The sequence below is a fragment of the Eretmochelys imbricata genome, chromosome 7 (assembly GCF_965152235.1).
Source record: "Eretmochelys imbricata isolate rEreImb1 chromosome 7, rEreImb1.hap1, whole genome shotgun sequence".
In the NCBI taxonomy this organism is placed as follows: domain Eukaryota; kingdom Metazoa; phylum Chordata; order Testudines; family Cheloniidae; genus Eretmochelys; species Eretmochelys imbricata.
The window spans coordinates 43,618,244-43,641,809 of NC_135578.1; the positions used below are offsets into that span (position 1 = coordinate 43,618,244).

General features: G+C 47.2%; 1 protein-coding gene across 1 annotated transcript in view; it reads right to left on the reverse strand.

Moving 5' to 3' along the window:
* Positions 1-23,566, reverse strand: part of STAB1 (stabilin 1) — a 98,877-nt gene that overhangs the window by 7,197 nt on the left and 68,114 nt on the right. Inside the window, 20 exon segments of the mRNA XM_077822226.1 lie at positions 692-825; positions 1,691-1,835; positions 2,900-3,093; positions 4,140-4,247; positions 6,279-6,383; positions 7,753-7,902; positions 8,608-8,836; positions 11,076-11,141; positions 11,357-11,503; positions 13,567-13,653; positions 15,764-15,940; positions 16,052-16,111; positions 17,176-17,313; positions 17,817-17,963; positions 19,293-19,376; positions 19,513-19,560; positions 20,730-20,849; positions 22,194-22,268; positions 22,669-22,742; positions 23,316-23,441. Coding sequence (XP_077678352.1) covers positions 692-825; positions 1,691-1,835; positions 2,900-3,093; positions 4,140-4,247; positions 6,279-6,383; positions 7,753-7,902; positions 8,608-8,836; positions 11,076-11,141; positions 11,357-11,503; positions 13,567-13,653; positions 15,764-15,940; positions 16,052-16,111; positions 17,176-17,313; positions 17,817-17,963; positions 19,293-19,376; positions 19,513-19,560; positions 20,730-20,849; positions 22,194-22,268; positions 22,669-22,742; positions 23,316-23,441 — 2,414 coding nt within the window.

A 23,566-nucleotide genomic window follows, 5' to 3' on the forward strand; every position in this document is an offset into this window, starting at 1 on the left:
CAAATAAATTGGTTAGTCTCTAAGGTGCCGCAAGTACTCCTTTTCTTATAACAGCACTGATTCATTTTAGTATTCTCTACTGAAAGCCCTATATAAAGGAGATACTCCTGCCCTTGTAATTCATACACTGCTCTCCACGGCCCAGCCTGGAAGGACATCATTTTACTTAGGCAAACAGAAACCTGATGCTTCATTGGCATAAAGCATTATTTTTTATTGGGCAAGAGAAAGACAACCAAAGTTGGTCCAAAAGTTATTACCTCCCACACTTTCTCTCTCTAATGTCCTGGGACTGATACGGCTACACCACCACTGCATACTGTTCATTTGCCTGGCATTTATCCAGCCCATCAAAGCTCTGGGGCACTGTGGCTCATACACAGCTTCAGCGTGATCCCATCACAGAAAAGAAGTGCAAGGCACCTGGCACTTTGAAGGGATAATATCTATTGAAATAGCTAATGGCCATGTGACTGGTGTGCCCGGCTGCTGTAATGGACACACTCAGAACCCTGTATAAAAGAGCACTTGCCCTGGGTTGCTTCCCACATTGCTGCTAACGCTGGGATTCCAACCGAAAGGAGAGGTGCCAAAAAGCCAAAACGAGGTGGATCACTGCACCCATCACCAACCTGGCGCTTTCAGGCCCATTGAGGTACGAGAGCTGGCTCAGCTGTGACTCTGCTTTTACCTGCTGAGCTGCTGAGAGCTGTTGGAGAGTGGCCAAAGCAGCGTCTTCAGCCAGGCAGGCAGCCTCAGCCTCCCCATAGGTGAAGTTGTACTTCCCTCTTGGCGATTGGAGGTGGAACACGCCAACGGTTTTGTCTGGAAAACAACCATGCCAGTGCATGTCACTTCACAGGGAGCTCTCCGGAAACACAGGTTCAGGGCCTGACTGGGAGAGAGCCCTCTGATCTTACAGCCGAAAATAATCTCGGGCACAATTTTACGGGCATTCGATTATTCCTGCAAATCAGCAAGGTGGCTGCATCTGAAGATCCAACATAATATATATTTATAAAGTGCCTTTCACCTAGATCCTAAATACTTATCTACACAAATGTGTGTGTGTGTTTCTCACTCTCACACCTAGAGAGCAAGGGCCAGATTCAGCAGCTGCTGGACACCACACTGGCAATGCCAAGCAGCCAGTGTACACCACTGAATCTGACCTTGCAAACCTAATCTACTTTTGACATTTTAAAGGATATACACACATACCAGCAGGGTTATTTATCATTAAAATACAGCCACTTCTGGGGGGGAAGATGGAAGCCATTCTGCACCAGTGCTCCCTAACTCCGTACTGGTTACTGACTCAACCTAGACTCAGGGGGAACAGCACCACCTACTGACCCAACTCCACCACTTCCTGCTGCATGAGGGCTTTTCTTCGAGTCTCTTCCAAGCAGCTTGACCTGGTTTAACTTGTGAGATTTCACACATTAACAAGTGACATTCACACATTAACAAGTGACAGAATTTTAAGGGACCCTTGAGCCCCCACTGGGTCTGAGGTAGAAATCTCAGGGGAGGAAACAGGCTTTATGTCTGATAGAGCCTGGGGCCGGAAAACGGGCTACCCATCTCCTCTATGCGGGGTGGTCTGAAATAAGAGGTGACAGAACTGCCTCTGCCTCCCCAACTCCTGTTTTCTGAAGAGGAAAGTGGTGGCAACAAGGACTCGTACCATGAAAGTGCAGATCAGTGCAAATGGCCTCGGGGTGGCAGTGGCCGTTCTCTTCCAGGCAGCGGTTGGTGGGTGGCACAGCTTCCTCCAGGCACTGAATTCCGTTGCCAACATAGCCCACTTTGCACTCACACTTCCGAGCATTCTGCAACACAAAGGAATCCCCGGGGCAGCAGGGAGGCCAGTCCCAGCGCTCGGGAAGCCCATGATCTCCTGCTGAGGCCTGGCTGGTTCTAGCAATGGGGTTGCTGACCGTCCTGAAATTTCTGGGCAAAGATTGACCATAACAGGACAACCTCCTGTCTTGCAACCCAGGCTGAGCTCCTCCCTGGGCCTGAGAAGTGGTGTGATCTGGCGGTGCCACCAGAGGCCATAATCGCAATGTCACAAGGTGACCCCGTGGAATATGCTCCCAACGTGGTGGCCCTACCCCAGAGAGGGGATGGGCTCAGTCACTGTGGGGGACAAATCCTATGTCCAGCCAAACTTACATGGAAAAATGCCCCTCCCACCCCCCCAGGATTGCAAAGCAGCTGCGTGGCTGCCACTCCCGCCACAGGACTGGTGTCACTCCCATGGCCCTTGCCACCCAACCTCTTGTTAGGGGAGGGAGGCAGCAAGCAGAATTGTGTAGCATGGCCGCTGGCCTTCTTCCAAATCCTCTCTGCACACTGCCCTGTACGGAGCAGGGCTCCACGGCACAGCTGTGACACCGCTCCCCCCTCCCGCCTTCATGGGCTCTCCCAGTCCTGCCTCCCACTGCAGCAGAACAGTCACCAGCCCCTCTGCAAGAGACCTGGTGCCACTGTGGGGGGGAGGGGAGGAGGCAGCTTTTTCCCCGTCCCACAGGCAGTCCCTCCCACACCATTCTTTGTTCCCCCCCACACTCTAGGGGACAGGGTTCACTTTAGGCAGAGAACACGCCATGCTGTATGGGGAGGAACGCTAACCCCTGAAAGCTAGCAGCAAGGCAGGTTTCCCCAGCCTTCGGAGTATGGCACACGGTGACAAGAGAGCCCTGGGGAATCGGGTGGGTTGAATGACTGGGGAGGCATTGACTAGAAAGCTATTCTACATGGCAAGAGCCATGTAGACTAGCTGCTGCCGTTGCACCTGTGTGTTGGTGTCAGTGTTCCTCGTCCATCTCAATGCTGTTCCCACAACATGGGCAGGGCAGCCAAATGCTTTTGGTGTTCACGACATACTTACTGGCCCAGTGCTGATGCACAAGGCGTGCTCGCTGCAGTCTCCATTCCTGCCATCCGCACACCTGTCTATGGGGCTGCAGACGTAGCCATCTCCCTGGTAATCCGGTAGGCAGGTACAGGAGAGCTGAACACCCACCTGAGTGCAGTTGGCATGCTCGCTGCACCCTCCATTGTCATCCCGGCACTGGTCAATCACTAAGGCAAAAAAGACAGTTCAGCCTTTTAACTCAGCAGGCTTTACAAGGGCCTGATCCTCCAGCCCTTGTTAGCAGGACAGTCCCCAGTGTGACTTCGGGAGAGTCCTGCATGGATCAATCTTCTTTCACAAATACCTTTTTGGTCTTTTCATACCACAATTAAATATTAGCAAACTAATGGCAGTGGGTGCAATTAGAGAGTAGCTGTATTCTGCAATGAGCCTGACAGGAATAGGAATATTGCACAATAATGGATACAGGGACTGGAATTTATTAATGGCATTCCCTGTAGATTAAAATAGAAACAGATCGTATATATTAAGGCTGAGATGGAATTAGGCATCCAAATCCCTTAGGCAGATTTGAAAATCTTAAGCCTAAATATTGATTGGTTGATAATGTCCTGCACTGTGCCATTTAAATACAAAGCACCTGCATCATTCCACAAAGGTCTGGATCAGGGGACTCAAACATGCGGCCTGTGGGCTGCGTTTCCTGCGGCCTGCCATAACTCCCCCCGCCGCCCCTCCTCCACTCCCGCTCCTCCACCTACCTCCCAGCACTTCCTGCCACCAAACAGCTGTTTGGCAGTGCTTAGAACTTTTCGGGGGGTGGGGGGGAGGAGGCGGAGAAGAGGCAGGGCTGGGGCAGGGATTTGGGGAAGGGGTTAGAATAGGGGCAGGGAGAGGGTGAAGCGGGGCAGGGACTTTGGGGAAGGGGTTGGAATGGGGGGTGGGGAAGGGGTTGGAAGGGGCGGGGCAGGGCCTCATGGAAGGGCTGGAGTGGGGGCAGGGCTGGGGGCAGCAGGGGTGTCAGTGATGCGGCCCTCAGGCCAATATACTAGTCCTCATGTGGCCTTTGTGGTGATTTGAGTTTGAGATCCCTGGTCTGGATGATTAGAGGAGTAAGTGTTATTTCCCGCATCTTTCCTTTGTCTGATACCACCTTAATTTGTCTTCATTCTCCAAACTAGCCACACCTCCACATTTGTCAGAACACTAGAGATTGCCCAGCTCAGGCCCAGGCCATATGCTCCAACTGTACCTGTGCAAGTTCTTCCATCTCCTTCATAATGCAAGTGGCATTCACAGATATTATCGGCTCGGCAGGAGGCATTGGGGTGGCAAGCTGGGGAGCACACCGGCGTTGCAGCTAGTCACAGAACAAGCCATTCAAATCAGTAGGTTGCACTCTGCATGCAGACGCATCTCCAAGTCCTACTGCAATCTATGCTCCACCCTCCCACTCCAGGCTCGGCGCAGCTCTGCTCCTGCATCTCCCGCCACTCCCTACCTCAAGCTGGGGCTGGTCTCCATGCCTCGTTCCTCCCACTGTGACCGTCATACCCTTTGGCCTGCTGATCCCCTGGCCTGGAGCAACATCCCTCTTTCCAGTCCACCTCACTCCTCCTGCTTGACCCCATTTCCGTCCCCTGGCTCCCCATCAGTGCCCTTCACCCCACAGGCTGCCTAAACCCTCCCTCTTGCTCAATTTAAATAAAAATGAGAACTCTCCGGATCATTCACATCCTAACTTCCTGTTTCTTTGTTCCAACCCTAGTTGCCCAAACCCTCAGGTGTCGTTATGGGCCAGCCAGGTCTCCAGTGGAGACCAGCGTTCTGTTTTAAAAAGCCAACTTTTTCAAAGTATTTTTGAAACCACTTGTCTGCTCAGATCATCTTGAACATGATCACGTCTCAGGGGAGGCCTCGGGGGGCACATTTGGGTTCTTTAGATCAATGGGTTCCCAAGATACAAGAAAAAAAATCCTCTTCTCTGAAGCAGATTGGCAGGATCAAGTCTGCCTTAAGTCTCTGCAGAGTTAGGGCCCGATTTTGAGACGTGCAGAGCCCAGACAACTCCCATGGTTTTTATTGTGACTTGATGGTGCTCAGCACCCAGCAGGATCAGGCCTTCAATTCCCACCCAGCACTGAACAATCACACTTTGGGGACTACCTGCCCCATTTCAGAGCTCTTCATGGGAACATTATAAGGAGCAAAGATGTTCCAAAGGGAAGGGTTGTTCCAGTGTTCAGCTCAATGGTGTTCTCACTGTAGCAGTGTATGGCAGGGATTGTTTGGCTCAGGTTGCCACATGTTCTGGTGCACCTGGTTCTGCTCCTTAATACCCCCAGATCTACACTATGAATTCCCTGCCCCTCTCTCCACACGGTTCCTCTTATTATGTCCAATTCTGGCTGCTGCTATCGTCTACTGTCAGCACGTCCATGGGCCTTAGCTAGGTGTGCTGGGCCAAATTTTTAAACTCAAATGTGGGGGTCCAAACAGAGAAACATGTGAGCAATTGCAGCTGCCTTCCCACCCGCCTGGAGTGCTGTCCAGAATCTCTGGGTATGTCTGCACTGCAGCTGGGCTCCCAGCTCAAATAGACATTCACACACTAGCTTGGATTGAACTAGCACCTAAAGTGGCAGTGTGGCCATGTTGGCACAGGCAGTGGCTTGGGCTAGCAGCCCTAGTGTGTTCCCAGGAGGTCGGGCGGGATTGGGCATGGACAGTCAGCCCGAGCTGCCACTTGCAGCAAAGGCCACTGGCTATCTTCAGGCACTAGCTCAAGTCAAGCTAGTGTAACCCATGCCTGCATGGTGTGGTGCTCTGTCTCCCTCTAGTGGCACCTCGACTCTAGAGATTGATGAGTCCTCTACAAGCTTGGCTAACAGCCATGTGGCTTTTGGCTCATGCAGTAGAGACTCATTCATGAAGCTTCAGAGATCCCATGTTCTATCCCGCCTGCTGACAACTGGGGTTTATAGGCATTACACTAGCACAGGTACATCTACCCAAGCTGGGGATCCCACCTCTCAGGTACTGTGTCCGGACTCCACACTCGCCTCATTCAGATTTCTCCTACAAACTCACTTCCACAGCATGAGCTACAAAAAATAGTGCTTGTACGCCAACCCAGCCACAAAACCTCACCCCAGCTGAGCCACCAGAGCAGAGCTGCTTTGCAGCAACGTGTCTGGATGCTGTAAAAATAAGATAGCAACAGATGGACTCATGCATCCAGAGCAAACCTAACAGGACAGAGATAAATTTGATAACCATGAAATAAAAGACAACATGTGACTGATGCTACAGGTGCCCATTCACAGAACCACCTGCCCAAGGGAAGGAACGATACTTGGGAGTTTCACCTGTAGAGTCAAGTGTAAGTTACCTAGTTTGGTTTCGCAGCGCTCTCCTGTCCATTCCTCAGTGCAGAAACAGATCCCATCCCCATTCAAGCCTTCATTACACATCCCATTCTCTGTGCACTTACACTCTGCAAAGCAACAGACAGGAAGACAAGAACACACCTGTAAGATGATCCACTTGAGAAGGGAAGGGTAGCACTGGAAGATGGATTTTGGCATATGGCTACATGAGGGCTCTGTGTAGGCCTGGACTTTTAGAATTATGCTTGCAGAATTTTTCACGGGCGATTACCACAAGTCTGTGTGCAATTGTAAAACTGCAGCCAGGAACTCTCGCTACTTGTGCTGATGTCCATGGCCTCTTCCCCAACACCCGTCTGTGCTCGGTCCAGGGCATTGACTAGTGATGGACCAACCAAACATTGCTTAACCTCTCCTGGAGGGCTCCCTTCCCCTCTCTGCTCTGTAGCCCTCTGGCAAATGCCCTTAGCTTTCTTTTTCCTCCCCTTGGCGGCTTGTGAGTCACTTACTCAAAATTCCCCGGACAGTGAATCCCTTTTAAACTTTCTCCCATGCTTGTGAGTCCCGCACATTGAATGCCAAACCCAGGGAAGGAGTCTAGGTTTCATGCTTCTTAACCCTGGTCTTGTCTTCCTCTTGGCCTGACACAGCACATCAGGGCAGCACTGACCCCGAAAGAGACTGCAGGGGGATCCAATGTCTCGCAAGCCCATCCAATTCAGGACACATGGCAGCTCTAATTTGAAGCCTGTCTGATTAGAGGCCCATTCACACCTCAAAGCACATGCTTAACTCTCACTGACATGGATGGAGCTGCTTAACTGCACCAAGTGGGGAAGGAGGAGCGTCTTACACACCTTAAAGGCCTCAGCATCAGTGAATTATAAGATTGAAGCAAGTGTACTGGGAAATACCCAACTCGGCCTGGCCTTGAACTGCCTCATGTACACATCACAGCCCAGCCTCTTACACCTCAGGAAAAATGGCAGCCAGTGTTATTCAGCTGCCTTGATGACAGAGTCCTGCAGAGAGGGATTAAGAAAGGGTGCAGCTTCCCCTCCACAGTAGCTATAATCTGATGACCTCTCTGTTATTGGAATAAGGACAGTTCTATGGTATCAAAACCGTCTCAGTGGCCACAATGTGCCGTTCACGTAATGGTAACCCCTCACACTGATTTCAGTGAGGAGCTCTGCTTAAAATGTTAAAATCGAGAGCACAATATGAGCCCAGAGTTTCGGTGGGGTTTCCTTACCCCTTGGAGCACAGTGCACTACAGACCAAACAGTCGTCACTGCCTATAGAAACTGCTCCTCTAACCTCAGGTCTGACAGACGATCTAACCCCAAGTCTACCACCCCGACAGGTCAAACGAACTAATCCCATCCTCTGCAGTCTGTTCAGTGTATTGCACAGACCACTACGATGCGCACACACATCACTGTCATTTCTGGTTATCTGTTTATAGGTCTGTACCTTGGCAGCCCGGCCCGTATCTGCCTGGCGCACACAGTTCACAAGCCGTCCCAATGAAAGCCTCGGTGCAGTTGCATCGTCCTGACCCATCGATCCTATCATCACAAGTACCACGGTTACTGCAGGGAGCCTCCAGCCCTCCTGGGCAGACTGAAAACACAGAGCCTTGATAAGTTACCCAAACTGGAGACTAGGCAAGAAAAGGTTCCTGCTTTTCCTGGAGGCAGGGAAAACTACTCATAAAAACTTGGTTAGTTGTTAAAGAGTGAATTTGGTGGGTTTACTGGATAAAGCTAGCGTTCCCAGTCTACACCCCCGACTCACCACAGCTTTGGTGTCCCAGCATCCACTGGGCCTCACCTCACCCTTGGGATGGATTCCTCAGGGGCTGCCTCAGGTGGTCCTAACAAAGTCCTGGTGAGGTGCACGGAAGGGATGTTCCCACAGACTCTCTAATGCGTGCGAAATGTCTATGGGAATAACCCCTTGCCATGACTTTCATGCAAAAATGATGAAAAACCTCATTTCGCTATTGCATGTCTCCTGACTCTCCTAACTTGCTTTATATAAAGAAAAGGAACTGGCTGCAGCAGCACTATTGGTTGGGATAACACAGGAAGACAGCACTGCATCGGTCACCATAAGATTATCTTTGCAACATAAGGGCTAGAAAGAAAAAATTGCACACAGAGAAATACCGTGACAAAAATGTGACAGCTACCAGCCTTCATGGCGACCCACCAAAGGAGCATCTATGGGTAGGCACCACCATCTGGCTAAGAGAGGACACCTCATGGTGAGGAGAGAAAAGAATTCCTTTGTGCCGGGGTGGGCGCAGCGGTGCAGATTTCTCACCCTGACAGTCTCTTCCATAGTGGTCTGCGCAGCACTGCGGTACCCAGGTGGTGGAGAAACAGACCCTCCTGCACCCTTTTGCCAGGGACCTCCGAAGAGAATGCCAGCGACTGCCGTTATCAAACACTGACGGGTACCAATGAGGTCTTGATAACAGATAGTTGCGGTGTGAAAAATAAGAGAATCTGGAAAATGGATTTTCGTAATAAAAGCAAGTCTGGCTTTTGCCCTGTGGGGAAAATGACAACAATGGGTCAAAACTGTCAATATCCTGGGGTTTGTCCCAACGAGCTACTTCCCCACCCCTTAACTAAAGGGAGAAACTTCTCCAAGGACATTAGTAAAATTGTTACAACTAAAAACCAACTCACATACTGGAGGAAGGTGCTACCGATATTCCTTTTTCAGTATAATCACCTTACAAACGGTGGCAAGGGATGAAGGACAGAGAAGACAGGGGCAGGTGGTGGTAGAAATCCGTGTTTGCAGACTATCAGGCAGTCGGTGGTACATGACAACGCAGAAAATGAATTTGGCATGGAACAATCAATGGTCAAGCTGTCAAGTGAAAACTTGTTGCCTCACCAGGATCAGAGTGGCCAGGCTGGTGTGAGCATAGGTACAAATCTATACCCAGGAGCCTGTTGCTGCGCCTTACCAATAATGTCACATTTAAGTAGCCCCTGTCATCCCAGAGGTCTGCAGCTACATCACCAAAGAACAGCAAGCTCTGAGGTGGAAGCCAGCAGCCAACCAGTGTGCAGCATGTGTAACTCCATTGTTCAATGTATGTTCTCTGTCTCCCTCCGTGCATCATGCACAGCGAAGAGGAGGTTCCAGCAGGTGCCAGCCAGGGGCATCAGTACTTTAGTTCAAGCTGCATAGCCTCATGCTCTTAACTCAGGGGGTCCCAGGTTCAATCCCCATTGATGACCAAAATGACAATGCACTACGTGAGGGTTGGCTCTTGGCGTATGGGCCAAGCTTCCAGGGAAAATTCTTACAAAAAGTGACCTGAGCAGCAAGGACCCTGGGTTTTAGGGTTAAATAACAGTACCCAGGTTCTGGTCCTGGGAAGGATGAATTGCTCTTTAATTTCCAAACCAAGGTTTAAACTGCTAACCTGGCAATAAAAGAGCCTTTGCTGTTTGGACCCAGCACTCTTGGGCATGCTACTCCAAAGTAGCATGAAGATTGCTGGAGTCTACAAGAAACAGCCAAAAAATCCAACGGCCATTCGGGTACTTGATGGAAAATGTACGGCTATGATAGCAGAAGGCCCCGACTCCCATAGCAACTCAGCACCTCCCGACACCACTGCGAGGTAGGGAATGATCCTCATTGCGCAGGTGGGGAACTGAGGCACAAGGATTAAGTGACTTGTTCAGGGTAACACAGGGAGTCTGTAGCAGAGAAGGAAATTGAAGCCAGGTCTCCTAAATCCCAGCCCAGTGCCCTGACCAGGAGTCCATTCTCCCTTCTACACTCCTGCTAATGGGCACTGCACAGGAAATGCCGCCCCCACCTCCACTTTGCAACTTGCCCAACTAAGCTCTTAATTAAAAACCAGCGCCCTCTACAAACCACTGAGCTGTCTGGAAAGTTATTGGAGAGGAGTGTCCTGTCAATGGAAGCAAGAGATGCAGCACAAGACAGGCACTGAGTGGGCAGGTGGCAGGCATAGCTAGCTGTTCCCAGATCTGCCAGTGCACCTCATTCCAGCCTGGATGCAAACCCCTGCCATTCTGGACTCGGGAAATCACACGGCTCTGCTAACCTAATCCTGACCTGCAGCAGCGCCTGCTAGTCCAGCTTTCTGCCACCCTTTACTGAGACCCACGTAAAACTGCGTGACACTAGAACAGAAATAGGTACCAGAATGAAAAGAGCGAAGTATTGAGGGGTTTGTTTTGCCTTGTACACGTCCACCCACATGAGGGTGTGATGGTGTTGTCATTCACTTCTCCACCAAGGCACCACGCAGGCCTCTGCCCCAAACTTTGGGAGTCATTGTTGCAACCACATTCGCTGGTTCAGGCGCCTGAGTTACTGTGAGTGGGTAGCTGAAAAACTAAGACGCAACCAATCCCAGAGGATGGCATGTGCGCCATGCTCTGAATACAGGGTTGCATTATCATCATGCGCAGCGTGACCTAGACTTCTGCAGCTGCTGGGACTGAACCTGAATGGTTCAAAGCCTACAGTGTAAACAAGAAGTGAGGGACACTAGTCAAGAACAGATAGCATGGCTGTGCTTGATTTAGGTGTCAATCCTGTAAATGACTCTACACTGGCAGACCTCTGGGGCCTGCGCAGAGTCACATGGGGTTCAGAGATTCCACCCCTGGTGGTTAGTTATTTGACTGCTGTTAAAGCACTGTAATGAGCTTTATGAGCTGTAATGAGCCATAGACAGTAATTTACAAGCAGTGACTGACTCAGTAAGTTGATAGAGCTGCACACTTTACCCATTGAACTGATCCAGCGGGACAGGAAGGCTCGAAACCACAAACACCACAGCTCTCAACTGAACCCTGAGCGGGGAGGAGAAAAACAAACACATCTCACTTTCTCTGTCCATTACAGGCCTGCTTGCAACACAGGGTGGTGAGCTCACCCTGCCCGACATCCAAGCCTGTCAATAATCCTGATTTGCTTTCACAGGCTGCAGCACATTGGAGCACTACACAGACTGCACATCCGAGTGGGTGTTGGGCACTTTATTATTTATAAGAGCCTAAGCACTCACCCTGAGCTCAACGGAGAGGAAATCATCACAGCGGGACCCCAGGTTCGGGGGCTCCAACAGCTGATCAATGCCATAGGCAATGCCCCCATCGAACTCCATGTGCCTCTGGACAATCTTGGCATTGCCATTGTCCACTAAGAGCTCCCCCTGCAAGGAAAAGGAGGAAAAGAGAATGATTTGCTCAGCTCTAACGCATCTGCCAGGTCTTATTCATTATAAGCAGGGCAGAGAGGGTGAAATGCAGCTCCCAGCTCGCACAAAGCACAGGCACTCAGGACTTTTTGTGGGGAACCAAGCCGGGTGCAATTCATTCCCTAATGTGGGCAGGCTGCCCCTTTGCAAGGTATTAAATCCCTGTAAGTGCTGATCCTCTGTGTTGGTCTATTTGGGCCCTGCCTGTGGTGCACAAGAGATGGACACATTTCCTGGCCACTCTACCCATTCCCATAGTGCCTGTGCAAATCCACCCTGGGGCTTAAGTTTGGAGAGCCTTGCACAGATATGCATGTAATTCATCCTAAACGATTAAGTCCCACGTCCCATGCACATGCTCTGTCCTGAGTATTTGGGATGGGGGGAGGGGATAAATTCTTGCACAGAATCTCCCATCTGAGGATCAAGTTGATCTGCCTCAATTAATTAAATGCCCTGTGTAAGAGAGTAAGATTGCACCCATTTTTAATAATGGGAAGCAGACACAGAGTGGTTAAGAGATCTCATCAGGGCTACACAGAGCGAGTCAGCAACAGAGCCAGGATTAAGAGGGAGTAAAAAAATGTATTTTGTTTTCTACAAAAAAATATTAATTGAAAACATTCATAGATTTTGGGAGGTTTCAGATGTTGAAAAACAACCAACATCAATTTTTCTATAAAAGCTTGAAAAAAATAGATGAAAATGGATATTTTCATGGAAAATTTCCATTTGGACAAAAAAAAACATTTTTTGTTGAAAAGAAAATGTTGACAATATTTTTTGACTGGAGCTAATTAAGAGCCAGAACCTTTGGCTCCCAGTTCCACTTGTTTAACTATTATGCCCCTTGCGTTTGAGAAACAATGAGTCAATAAATGCTTCCCATAAGCCCAGAAGAGGCGAAACCCAGCAGTGAAACTTTTACAAAAGCTGGAAGAACTTACTTATCAGAAACCAAGGTTCAATAGATTCATAGAATTTAAGGCCAGAAAAGACCATTCTATCATCTAATCTGACTTTGTGTACACATAGGCTAGATATCTTATCGCTGACTAAAGTATGCCTTCCAGAAAGCATCCAGTCTTGATCTGGGGACATCAGGGAATGCAGAATTCATCACTCCTCTTGTGAGTTTGTTGCAGTGATTAATTATCCTCACTATTAAAAAACTGTGCCTTATATCTAATTTAAATATGTCTGGCTTCAGCATCCAGCCACTGGTTCTTGTTATGCCTTTCTCTACAAGATTAAAAGCTCTTTAGTGCTCATATTTTTCTCTCCATGGAGACAGTTATACACTGTAATCAAGCCACCTCTATGACTTCTTGTGCATAAACTAAACAGATTGAGTTCTTTAGCTTCCCTTATCAATTTTCTATACTTCACAACTTCTATTTTATACTAATTATTATCTAAGTCCCCCCTTTTCCATTTGTTATATATATTTTTTTATTTCTAACTGCTGCCTTCACGTCCCCACTAATCCAAGATATGCTTTTAACCAAAATTGTCTTCTTTCTTGATTGAGCAATTGTGGCTTTTTGGCCCTCTCTTCTTAAAACACTTCCTATTTTCATTTACATTTTTCTGTCTAAATTTAGCTCACCATTACCTGTTCTGTATAAAACAGCATTAACTCTCCAAGGTTTCTGAAACATCAGCTTAATAAAAAATATCCCTTCTGTTACCCCTAGTACATTGCAGTTGCTTGAGCGCGCACACATGCACTGTACACTTAGTACCTACTCACCATTCAATTACAACCCACATGAATAACTGTGTGGGTCTCTGCCTCCCTCTAGTGGCTAAGCCAGGTAAAGAGGTTTATAAGTGTGTTACTGTCTCCCAGTCAGAAGAACTGATCCTTTAGCTCAGAAAGTTGACACATGTTTTTTAGATGAGGAGAACCCAAGTTTAATTCTTGCAGGTGACCCTTTCTGTAGGAGCAGTCACAACTCAACTGCTTCAATATATCATTTCCACAAAAAATATAAAACCAAGACTCTGTTACTTACGACATTGTTCTTGCTGCAGCTAAACGAGATGGTGGATCCATGCATGGTCCTTACAGAGGCAATGTGTGGCAGGTTACCAGCTACAATCTGAAGACAGATAGAAGTAACAAATTGATTCCCTGCTGGAACTACTTAATTATCATCAGTTTGGATTTGAACCCTTCAGTGGTTATTAAGTGGTTCACAAACCAACCCTCATTTCCTTCAGCTGTATTTGTTATCCTGAAGTATCTGGTTAAATAGCTCAGAGGAATAATTTTCACACTACAGGCTGTTTGCAAACCTCACTTCACCTATTTGTCTCATGCCTATTTATGACTCTGATGCCAGAGTCAGTATTTGTTTCTGCTACCAGGCTGGATGACATTTTTAAAACAGGAGAACTTTTTTTTTTTTTTTTTGGATGAATCCATACAGCTTTTAGGAGTCACAGGCATTTTCCTGAATGCCTGGCGGATGTCTAAATACTGGCCAATGAGGAACGAGGTCACTCATTGTGATGAACTGAATTTGGCACCTTCTAAATGAAAATGTGTGTGAATACCCTAATACAGGATCAGAGGGGGAGCCATGTTAGTCTGGATCTGTAAAAGAGGCAAAGAGTCCTGTGGCACCTTATAGACTAACAGACATATTGGAGCATAAACTTTCATGGGTGAATACCCACTTCGTCAGATGCATGAGTGGAAATATCCGGAGGCAGGTATAAATATGCAGGCAAGAATCAGGCTAGGGATAACGAGGTTAGTTCAATCAAGGCCCTCTTCTAGCAGTTGAGGTGTGAACACCAAGGGAGGAGAAACTGCTTTTGTAGCTGGCTAGCCATTCACAGTCTTTGTTTAATCCTGAGCTGATGGTGTCAAATTTGCAAATGAACTGAAGCTCAGCAGTTTCTCTTTGAACTCTGATCCTGAAGTTTTTTTGCTGCAGGAGGGCTACCTTTAAATCTGCTATTGTGTGTCCAGGGAGGTTGAAGTGTTCTCCTACAGGGTTTTTGTATATTGCCATTCCTAATATCTGATTTGTGTCCATTTATCCTTTTACGTAGGGACTGTCCAGTTTGGCCGATGTACAGAGCAGAGGGGCACTGTTGGCACATGGTGGCGTATATCACATTGGTGGACGTGCAGGTGAACGAACCTGTGATGGTGTGGCTGATCTGGTTACGTCCTGTGATGGTGTCGCTGGTGTAGATATGTGGGCAGAGTTGGTATTGAGGTTTGTTGCAGGATTGGTTCCTGAGTTAGAGTTACTATGGTGCAGTGTGTAGTTGCTGGTGAGAATATTCTTCAGGTTGGTGGGTTGTCTGTGGGCGAGGACTGGCCTGCCTCCCAAGGCCTGTGAAAGTGAGGGATCGTTGTCCAGGATGGGTTGTAGATCACTGATGATGCGTTGGAGAGATTTTAGCTGAGGACTGTATGTGATGGCCAGTGGAGTTCTGTTGGTTTCTTTCTTGGGCTTGTCTTGCAGCAGGAGGCTTCTGGGTACACATCTGGCTCTGTTGATCTGTTTCCTTATTTCCTCGTGTGGGTATCGTAGTTTTAGGAATGCTTAGTGAAGATCTTGCAGGTGTTGGTCTCTGTCTGAGGGGTTGGAACAAATGCGGTTGTACCTCAGCGCTTGGCTGTAGACAGTGGATTGTGTGGTGTGTCCGGGATGGAAGCTGGAGGCATGAAGGTAGGCATAGCGGTCGGTGGGTTTTCGGTATAGGGTGGTGTTAACGTGACCATCACTTATTTGCACCGTGGTGTCTAGGAAGTGGACCTGCTGTGTAGATTAGTCCAGGCTGAGGTTGATGGTGGGGTGGAAACTGTTGAAATAGTGGTGGAATTCTTACAGGGTTTCCTTCCAATGGGTCCAGATGATGAAGATGTCATCAGTGTAACGTAGGTAGAGAAGGGGCGTGAGTGGACAAGAGCGCTTTAACATCCCTGCCCCTTTTGCCACGCCCCAGGCTGCTACCGCCGCAGCAGCTGGAGTCCCGGGCCCTTTAAATCACCGCTTGAGCCCCGGGCAGTGTGGGTGGGCTGGCGGGGGATGCTGACTCCCCCAGCCCCGCCCCTCCCACCTGAGGCCCTGCCTATTCCAGGGGGCAAAGCTGCCCCCCCGCCTCTGTACCGGTAAGAGAGAAATTTTACTTTCACCCCTGAGTACTTGGCTGATACAAAAAGAAATTTAGGTGGCTTGAGCCTTTTACCTTCGTGTCCCTAATCATGTGCATTTTGAGATAGGCTGCCAGCTTGTCCCTGTGGTCTTTACTATACAACCACGTTTGCATCTTCTCAGGCAGGGTGTTAAACACAGCATCAGTAGGCCACAGCATGGTGAAGGGTCTGTGAGCAGAGTTGTTAACCAGAGATAGCAGTTCTGCTTCCTGTACAGAGACACAAGACCAGATGGAAACAACGAATACATGCTGTGCCTGCATGAAGGACCCACATAGCCCAGAACTAGAGAGTATTCCTAGAGAATTCAAACCATTTACCTGGAGTAGTTTGCTGTAGATTTTGTAGCCATATGATTCTGCCACCTCAGTGATGCTTTGCTAGAAAAATAATAAAAATTAAATAAAACCATTACAAAATGTGAGAGCTTGTTTCTCTTACCAGAGTTCCTAATAAATGAGAAAATTCAGTCAATTCTCAGAGCCAAGACTTTGCATTTGCTGACTCTGAGGACTGCTATGACAGGCTGATTAAACAAGGTGGCTGTTAATTTCTGCTCTGGAGTAGTGATTTAATATAGGTAAATAGCAGTGGGTCTGAGTAACTCATTCTACGCATTTGAGCAGACACTGGGACAGGTCAATATTAACTCCCATAATTCTAGATGAGAGTCTCTCCTAGTTCCTAAGAGAATGTCTGCATTTCAAAAGTAATTGTCTGGGCATTACAGTACACAGGGTGCCATGTCTGAACATAATATGGCCCAGAACGCCATGGGTTACTAGAGTGATACATAAAGAGTGTTCCTCCAGCACGATAGCAAACACTAAATGCAGATCCCTGAGTTAGCAGATGGGCAAAGCTGACTGAATCATCCCTGGTGTAACTCCATTAACTTCAGTGGCATTACACCAGGCATGAATTTGGCACCATGTGTGTTAGAATTTGGTAACAAAGGGGCTGCTCTGCCAACCAATGGCAACATGACTTTTTGACTGCTCCTGTCTGACATACAGAGCTGGATGTTTAAAACCTGCAATGTAAAGCCCAGTGAAAACCATCCCAAGTATGCAAGAGAGGCTTTAGTTAACCTGCTTTGAGTCATACAGTGTGATCTTTATCCAGTGATGCAAAGGGCAATCTGGGCACACCTTTACCTGTCAGGTTTGTCCTATCACAGGCCTGCATGGATAGACCCTAGCTTCCTCACCCCCCACTACACACATCCACATGCACCATAAGCACAGCTAGCTCCACAATTTAACCTCTTTATACTTAAACCACCCCATGTACTACAGATAAATGGAATTCCTAGAGTACAGTAACCTGTGCCTAAGAAATATAAAGAAGTGTTACTCATTCACTACACTAGCATTCATTCTGGGGTTGGGGAAAACTCTCAGGGTGATGATCACTCATTAAAATGGTATTGTTTCAGACATACCTGTGCTAGGTGGGAAGAAATGTTCAGACTCTGCAAATCAGCAGGGATTAAAATCTTGTCAATGATATGGATCACCCCATTCTTGCCAACAATGTCACTGGTGATGATCATTGCCTCCTCATTTAGATGCACACTATTCTGCAGAAGAAGGAACAATACAGTGAATGCAGATTTCCAGTGATATGTGACCTCCCACTTTAGACCACGCTATAGCTCACCTGCAGAACGCTTTGGGATCCTTCTAGATGAAAGGTGCTAGCTCACAAGTATTTTTAGTAAAAGTCGTGGACAGGTCATGGGCAATAAACAAATATTCACAGCCTGTGACCTGTCCATGACTTATACTAAAAATACCTGTGGTTAAATCTTGGGGTGGGGATTGGCGGAAGAACTTAGGGGCCACCGCTGCCCGGAGCCATGGACCTCGGCTGCTCCTGGACGGCTGCTGGGGGCCACCAGAGCAGTGGCTGGTGTGGCTATCCCCGAAGCCGCTCCAGCAGCGGCTGATGTGACCGTCCCAGGGCCTACCTGAGCAGCTGGTTCCAGAGTCAGCCACATTGGCCCCTGTAGAAGTCACCGAGGTCATGGAAAGTCATGGAATCTGTGACAGACACGGTGCCCTAATCATGACTGACAACTACCTCTTTCACCACAATCCTTATTTTGTGTCCTGACAAAGCGGTGATGGACTTGTGCGTCTCCAGTTCGCTGGCCAGCAGTTTCCGACAACTCACTATGTGATAGCGAAGCAAATCTTTGATGAGGCTTTTGTTCTTCCATTCACTGAACTAAAGGAAGGAAATTGGTATACGATAGACTATCATGTCAGGACATTTCTGGAAATGATTAATTTAGCCAATGACTAAAACGACAGGGAATATTATGAGTTTTTTGCTCTACCAACCCTTAACCATCATTCCTTGCTGAAAGCCAAGTCCCAATCCAATACACGTAAAATGGATCACAGGTAGCTGAATTATGGAGTTCTATTCCAAAGAGGCTCCAAGTCACTTCAGATGATGGGAGTAAGAGCAAAGTTCAAGTCACTGGCTCAAGGAGAAAAAATAACCTTGGCCTCAAACTGTCAGCATCCAGGTTGGCCACATTCTGAAGGCCAAAACCCCAGGCTTACTTTGGGGAGATCCAGATCTGGGTTTTGCACAGGTCCCTTTCCCTGTAATGGACTAAAACAACCCCCCATGGATGAACAACCCTGACCTTTGAGACCATTTGTTTCTGAGCTTTGAGGCTTGTGGACAGGGCCCCATGTCCATACCACTGCAGTACAGCAGAATGCAAATTAAACAGAAACAAAACCAAAACCAACCCAACCGAAAGAACCAACAGAGAGGTTTATTGAAAGAAGTATGAAAACAAACAATACCATGGGATATTAAATTCCATTTATTTTCCTTTGCCCCAAAATTTTTGCAGGTCTGGAGATATTTGTATTAACAGTGCAGAACTGCACAGTACCAGTTGTCAGGGGTTGTGGTGAAGCTGGAGATTTTGATTGTCCTTGTTACGTTTCAGAATTAACACTCCCTCGGACACAAAAGGGGATGCAATTCACCCCCCTCAGAGCTATCACTCCATGCTGTCTGCAGATTCAAGTAGACATCAGTGTCTCTGTTTATACACAGCTCATGTTTTTAAAGGTTTTCTTGGTAACCACAAAAGTTAGACAATTAATTAATTTTCCAATGAAAGCTTATATTCTGAAACACAAAAATGAAGTAAGGGGTGGATTCCTCTACGCCAGAATTGGGGTCATGTGTAGTTCTAAAGCTAATGGTATTGTGATGCCAGAACAGGAGAGAATCCAGCCTGGCTGGCAAGATGGTTAGTGCACCTCCTAGTGGAGGGTTCTGTTATAGCAGAGGCCACATTACAAGTATGCTATTGGCTTGAACAGGAGCAGAGACTGAGGAAGAACTCAATGAGCACCTCAGGATTTGAATACAGTTAAAAACTTGGGGTGCTTTTGACCTCGAGTCAATTAAATTAATCTAAGGAAACAGAACTTTGTCTGAGAGGAAATCATCACAGCCTGACCACACCGAATAACTGACAAAGCTAGGGAGTCAGAAAAGGGTCCGAAAGCAGGAGCTGCTTACCGTTGTACTGTTTTGTATTGAATCTGCATGTGGAACAAAGATGGTGAAAGGCCCCTCCCCACTTAACTCCTTGATTTTGAAGGCCTAAAGCACACAGAGAGCACCAGGAACAAAAACAAAGCAAAACAGAAACCAAACACAATTCTCATTAGTCGGAGCTTTTCAAGAAAACACCTGGCAATTTTATACTTTTAGACAATAATTACTGCTTGCCACCAACCAGTAACTGCTTAAAGAACTCGGATGCTGCTTCGCTTCTCAGGAGCTCCTAAAATAAATCAGAACAGCGAATGTTAATGGTAAGTCTCTATTTAAACTTCTTGGGGTTTGATGCAAAGAAAACCCTTCCCATCAGCTCACTAAACTGACCTTGCCACTGACCTCCAGGGTGCTCTCCCTACCTCATAGACACTCAGGTCCTTTGACTACACTAAGTTTGTTTTCCTAGTATTTCCCACCCTTGCTACAGCCAGGGTTTTGAGAAGGGTTAGACAACACAGGGGTTAAAATGCTGGTAGACAACCTGCACTGGGACCTTACCCGCTGCTACCACCTATCCATAGTAGCAGGGGTGGGAAATTTTAGGGGAAAAGCCTAATGTAGACACCCCCTTCATAGGAGTTAACTCAGGGGTTTTACCTAGCCTAGCATTTGGGCCACGTCTTTTCTTCCAGAATTGCCCATTGAGCAGCCACACACATCCACGCTGCGTTAGCCTGTTTGTGCCAACAGCATGGATATCTCCAGCTACAGCCAGCAAGAGACACACAAGACTTGAGCAGGGCACATTGTCCCTTGTCATAACAACTGTAATTAATACTAGGAGTTAACATGGCAAACGTGTAAAGAGCTCTTCCCCCATAGATCTACTGTAGGCACCACTGTTGAAACGGAAAGGTTCAGTGACTTGCCCAAAGTCACACAATGAGTCGGGGCAGAGCTGGGAACAGAACCCAGGCCTCCCTGACAACCAGTCTGGTGACATGCTCCTTGACTGCCTTGAGCCCCTGCCTTTCAAACTAGTTATGCTCTCCCAGTTCCACCAGCCCGAAGAACCAGATGTCACTCCTGAAAAACACTCTTTATTTGTCCCCTGAACACACTGGTGCTGGAAGTCACACCCACCCATGGAACCCCAAGAGCCACTTTCACAGGGACACTTTTCAGAGTGCAGCTGCATTTTACTGCTATCTTCCTGGGAACGGTTCCTCTTGTTTCAGCTTTCTCCTGGGTAGCAGGGATGCCTGGCCAGGATTAAATGTACTTCTAACCTTCTGGGTCTTTCATACATTTCCCTCAGCTGAATTTCCAAATATTTCCAGGTCACAAGAGTTCAGTATCCTGCTTATTTCCTGGTGTGCTGCTTCAGAAAAGGAAGTAGTTCACCCAGACTAGTGCCCGTTCAAACACAATCCTAGCTGAATGCACTTTACCTACCTGATACACATTGCCTCTGCAAGTGAACCCATCTCCAACATGGCCCCAACCACAGGAGCAGTTTCGAGTCCCAGGTCCAGTGTACTTGCAGAAACCAAATCTACTACAGCCTCCATTATTCTGGCAGGAAAAATAAGATCATCCCAATTAGTCACACAGCTAGCGGTCTGAAGGTTTATTTACCAGTTAGCAGTTGAACACCCACTCTTCATGCCTGTTCCTGACTTAAGGTAACCTCTGACATTGGGTTTTGCCCCTTAGTGCCATGCACTCCTGTTGAAACTCAATATTTTATTAGTCTTTTTTCCTCAAGTTTTCTTCCACCCTGCTGGCAAACACTGCTCTGAGACAGATAACTACACCAGACCAAACAGAGGAAAAGCCATTCAAATAAGACAGCTCTGAAGAATTTAGTGAAGAAGAAAAATAATGGTTTACAGTGGCTGTTTCAGCTGAAGTAAAGTAATGAAATAGCATAGCAGGTATTTGTTTTAAGATTTCTACATGGGGCAGCTTAGCCATCTAAGAACTAGACTTGGAAGGCCTAGACTGCATGAAACCGCAGTTCCGCTCAGTTCAGCTCTTCTGCTTTCTGAAGTAGATATATGGAGTACCAGAGAGACAAGGTGGGGGAGGTAATACGGAGTACCATACACTTAACTGTGGGGTTGTGAGAGACTAGGCTTCTTTCCCAGCCTGCTCTAAAAGCTCAGTCCATATGATATGTGGAGCCTAAACTCTCCCCTCCCTTGGGTTTGGTTTTATTAAAAAAGAAATTAAAAATAAGTTCAAATGAAAGTTTCTCCTGATGTTTGGCAGCTCCTAGGATTCCCCTCTCAGGACTGCTCAGCCTACACACTAGATCATGACTCCCCAGTGCCTCTCTGACTTTCCTTATATGTGGCTGGGTTAATGAGTCATCTGCACTGGTAATTCAACAAAAGCTCATTTAACACTCTCCCAGCAGAATCAACACCTGGATGGAGTGTGTCAGATAAAAACTGACAGCCTATTACAGAGGATTAGAGCAGAACTAGTTGAACATGAAAGATGCAAGTTTCTCCACCAATAGGTCTCAAACCTGACACAGAGTTCCACCTCCAGGAGTGAGAGGGGAGCTTGCTTTCTCTGTTGAGGCTGCCAATAAGAGTGATGGTTTCATGCAAGTTGCGATGTTGTTTGTTTTTCTCTGGACCGTGGAAACTTACATGCACTAGAAATTGGATCAACATTAGTAACCCATTCCAGTGGCCAAGCAGCTTGTCTAGTAGAAAGGAAGCAATGAATCAGAGAAGTGCAGTAGGGCATTAGTGTGCATATTAAAAGCATAACATGACAAGTTAGATCATTCTGAACTGCTGCATTCTGGATAACTTTGAATAACTCTGCCTATTAATGGTTTGCATGAAGGAAAGCTTAAGAGTTTAGTCCTTTGACAGTAGTAAGAGGAAAATTCAGACAAACCTCACTGCAAAGATTGATGGGGACACATTGTTTCACACCATCTCCACTGTAGCCAGGAAGACAGTTACAAGCAACCTGTGGAAGGAAAAACAAAGCTATTTTGTAGAGCTAAAAACAATAATGAAAATGTACAAGTACTCAAGCAGGAGAAAGGGGTGAGAAGAGAAAGAGCATATTTCACATAATAGTTTGAGGGCGCACTCTGTTCATTCATTAATAACCAGGTCGTGATTATTATGAAATCACCTAAGAAAATTCCCCAGCCTTTGGCCAACAGACTTTATATAGGCCAATATGCAATTAGCAGCTCTCAGACATGGAGTCCCCTCTAGTTAGCAGTTAGTTATGAGTAGATCTTTCTATATGAAAGGGAAGAGATGCAAAATTTTAGTAAAAAAGAGTCACAAGGGAAAGATTACCAATAACCCCAAAGGAAAATGACATATGAACTCATCTGAGAAAAGGATTTGCTTACCAGATTTGGGCCTGTTTTAGTGCACTCTGCATAGCTGTGGCAATTCCCATTGCGCTCTAGACAGCCATCGATTTCTGCATCAAGAGAGCAGATCCATGTTAACACAGCAGAAACCGAAAGTGGGAGGTGACCAGTGAGTGAAAAACATGACAGAGGAATAGCAAACAGAGCTCTCTCCAGCTGGAGATACAGCTGCACAGAGGCAACTCATCACACCAGTAACCATGAGAGTTTAGTGATGGGGAAACCACAAAGTTCCATTCATCACTTCCTCTTGGTCTTGAAAATGTGGTTTAGAGCATATGGTGGGGAACAAGGAACTCCTGAGTTCTAATCCAAGGTCTGACCTCGACTTGCCACATGGCTTGTCTATGTGTCTCAGTCTCCCTGACTCTAAAATAGAGCAATAATCCTTGCAAGTCTGTAAAGTGGTATCAAGTTGTGCAGTGACATAAGTGCTGACTACCAGCATTAACACTTCTCCAGTTTTAACCAACTCTAGACTTGCTTTTATAACTTTCTCACAAGTTGTGATGCTCCTAAAGATATGTGGACCTTTGGCATTAGGGTCTGGCTCATCGTATCAGCATGATTTCATCTCCCTGCAAAGTATTGCTGTCAAAACGTGGATCAGAGCACTCACTCACCCTGGCACAGAGTCCCATCTCCAGCATAGCCTTCCTTACAAGAACAAGTATTCTCTCCAGCAGAGACATTAGTACACGTTGCATATATGGAGCAACCGCCATTATCAATCACACATGGATTTATTTCTGTGACCAAAAACAACAAAGGAAAAGATTTGGGGGGATACATATGGAGTATGGTATATCCAAGCCCAGTGGATGACATCGCAAAGATGGTGTTTTGCAAGTAATGAACTTCATGCAATTTTCCT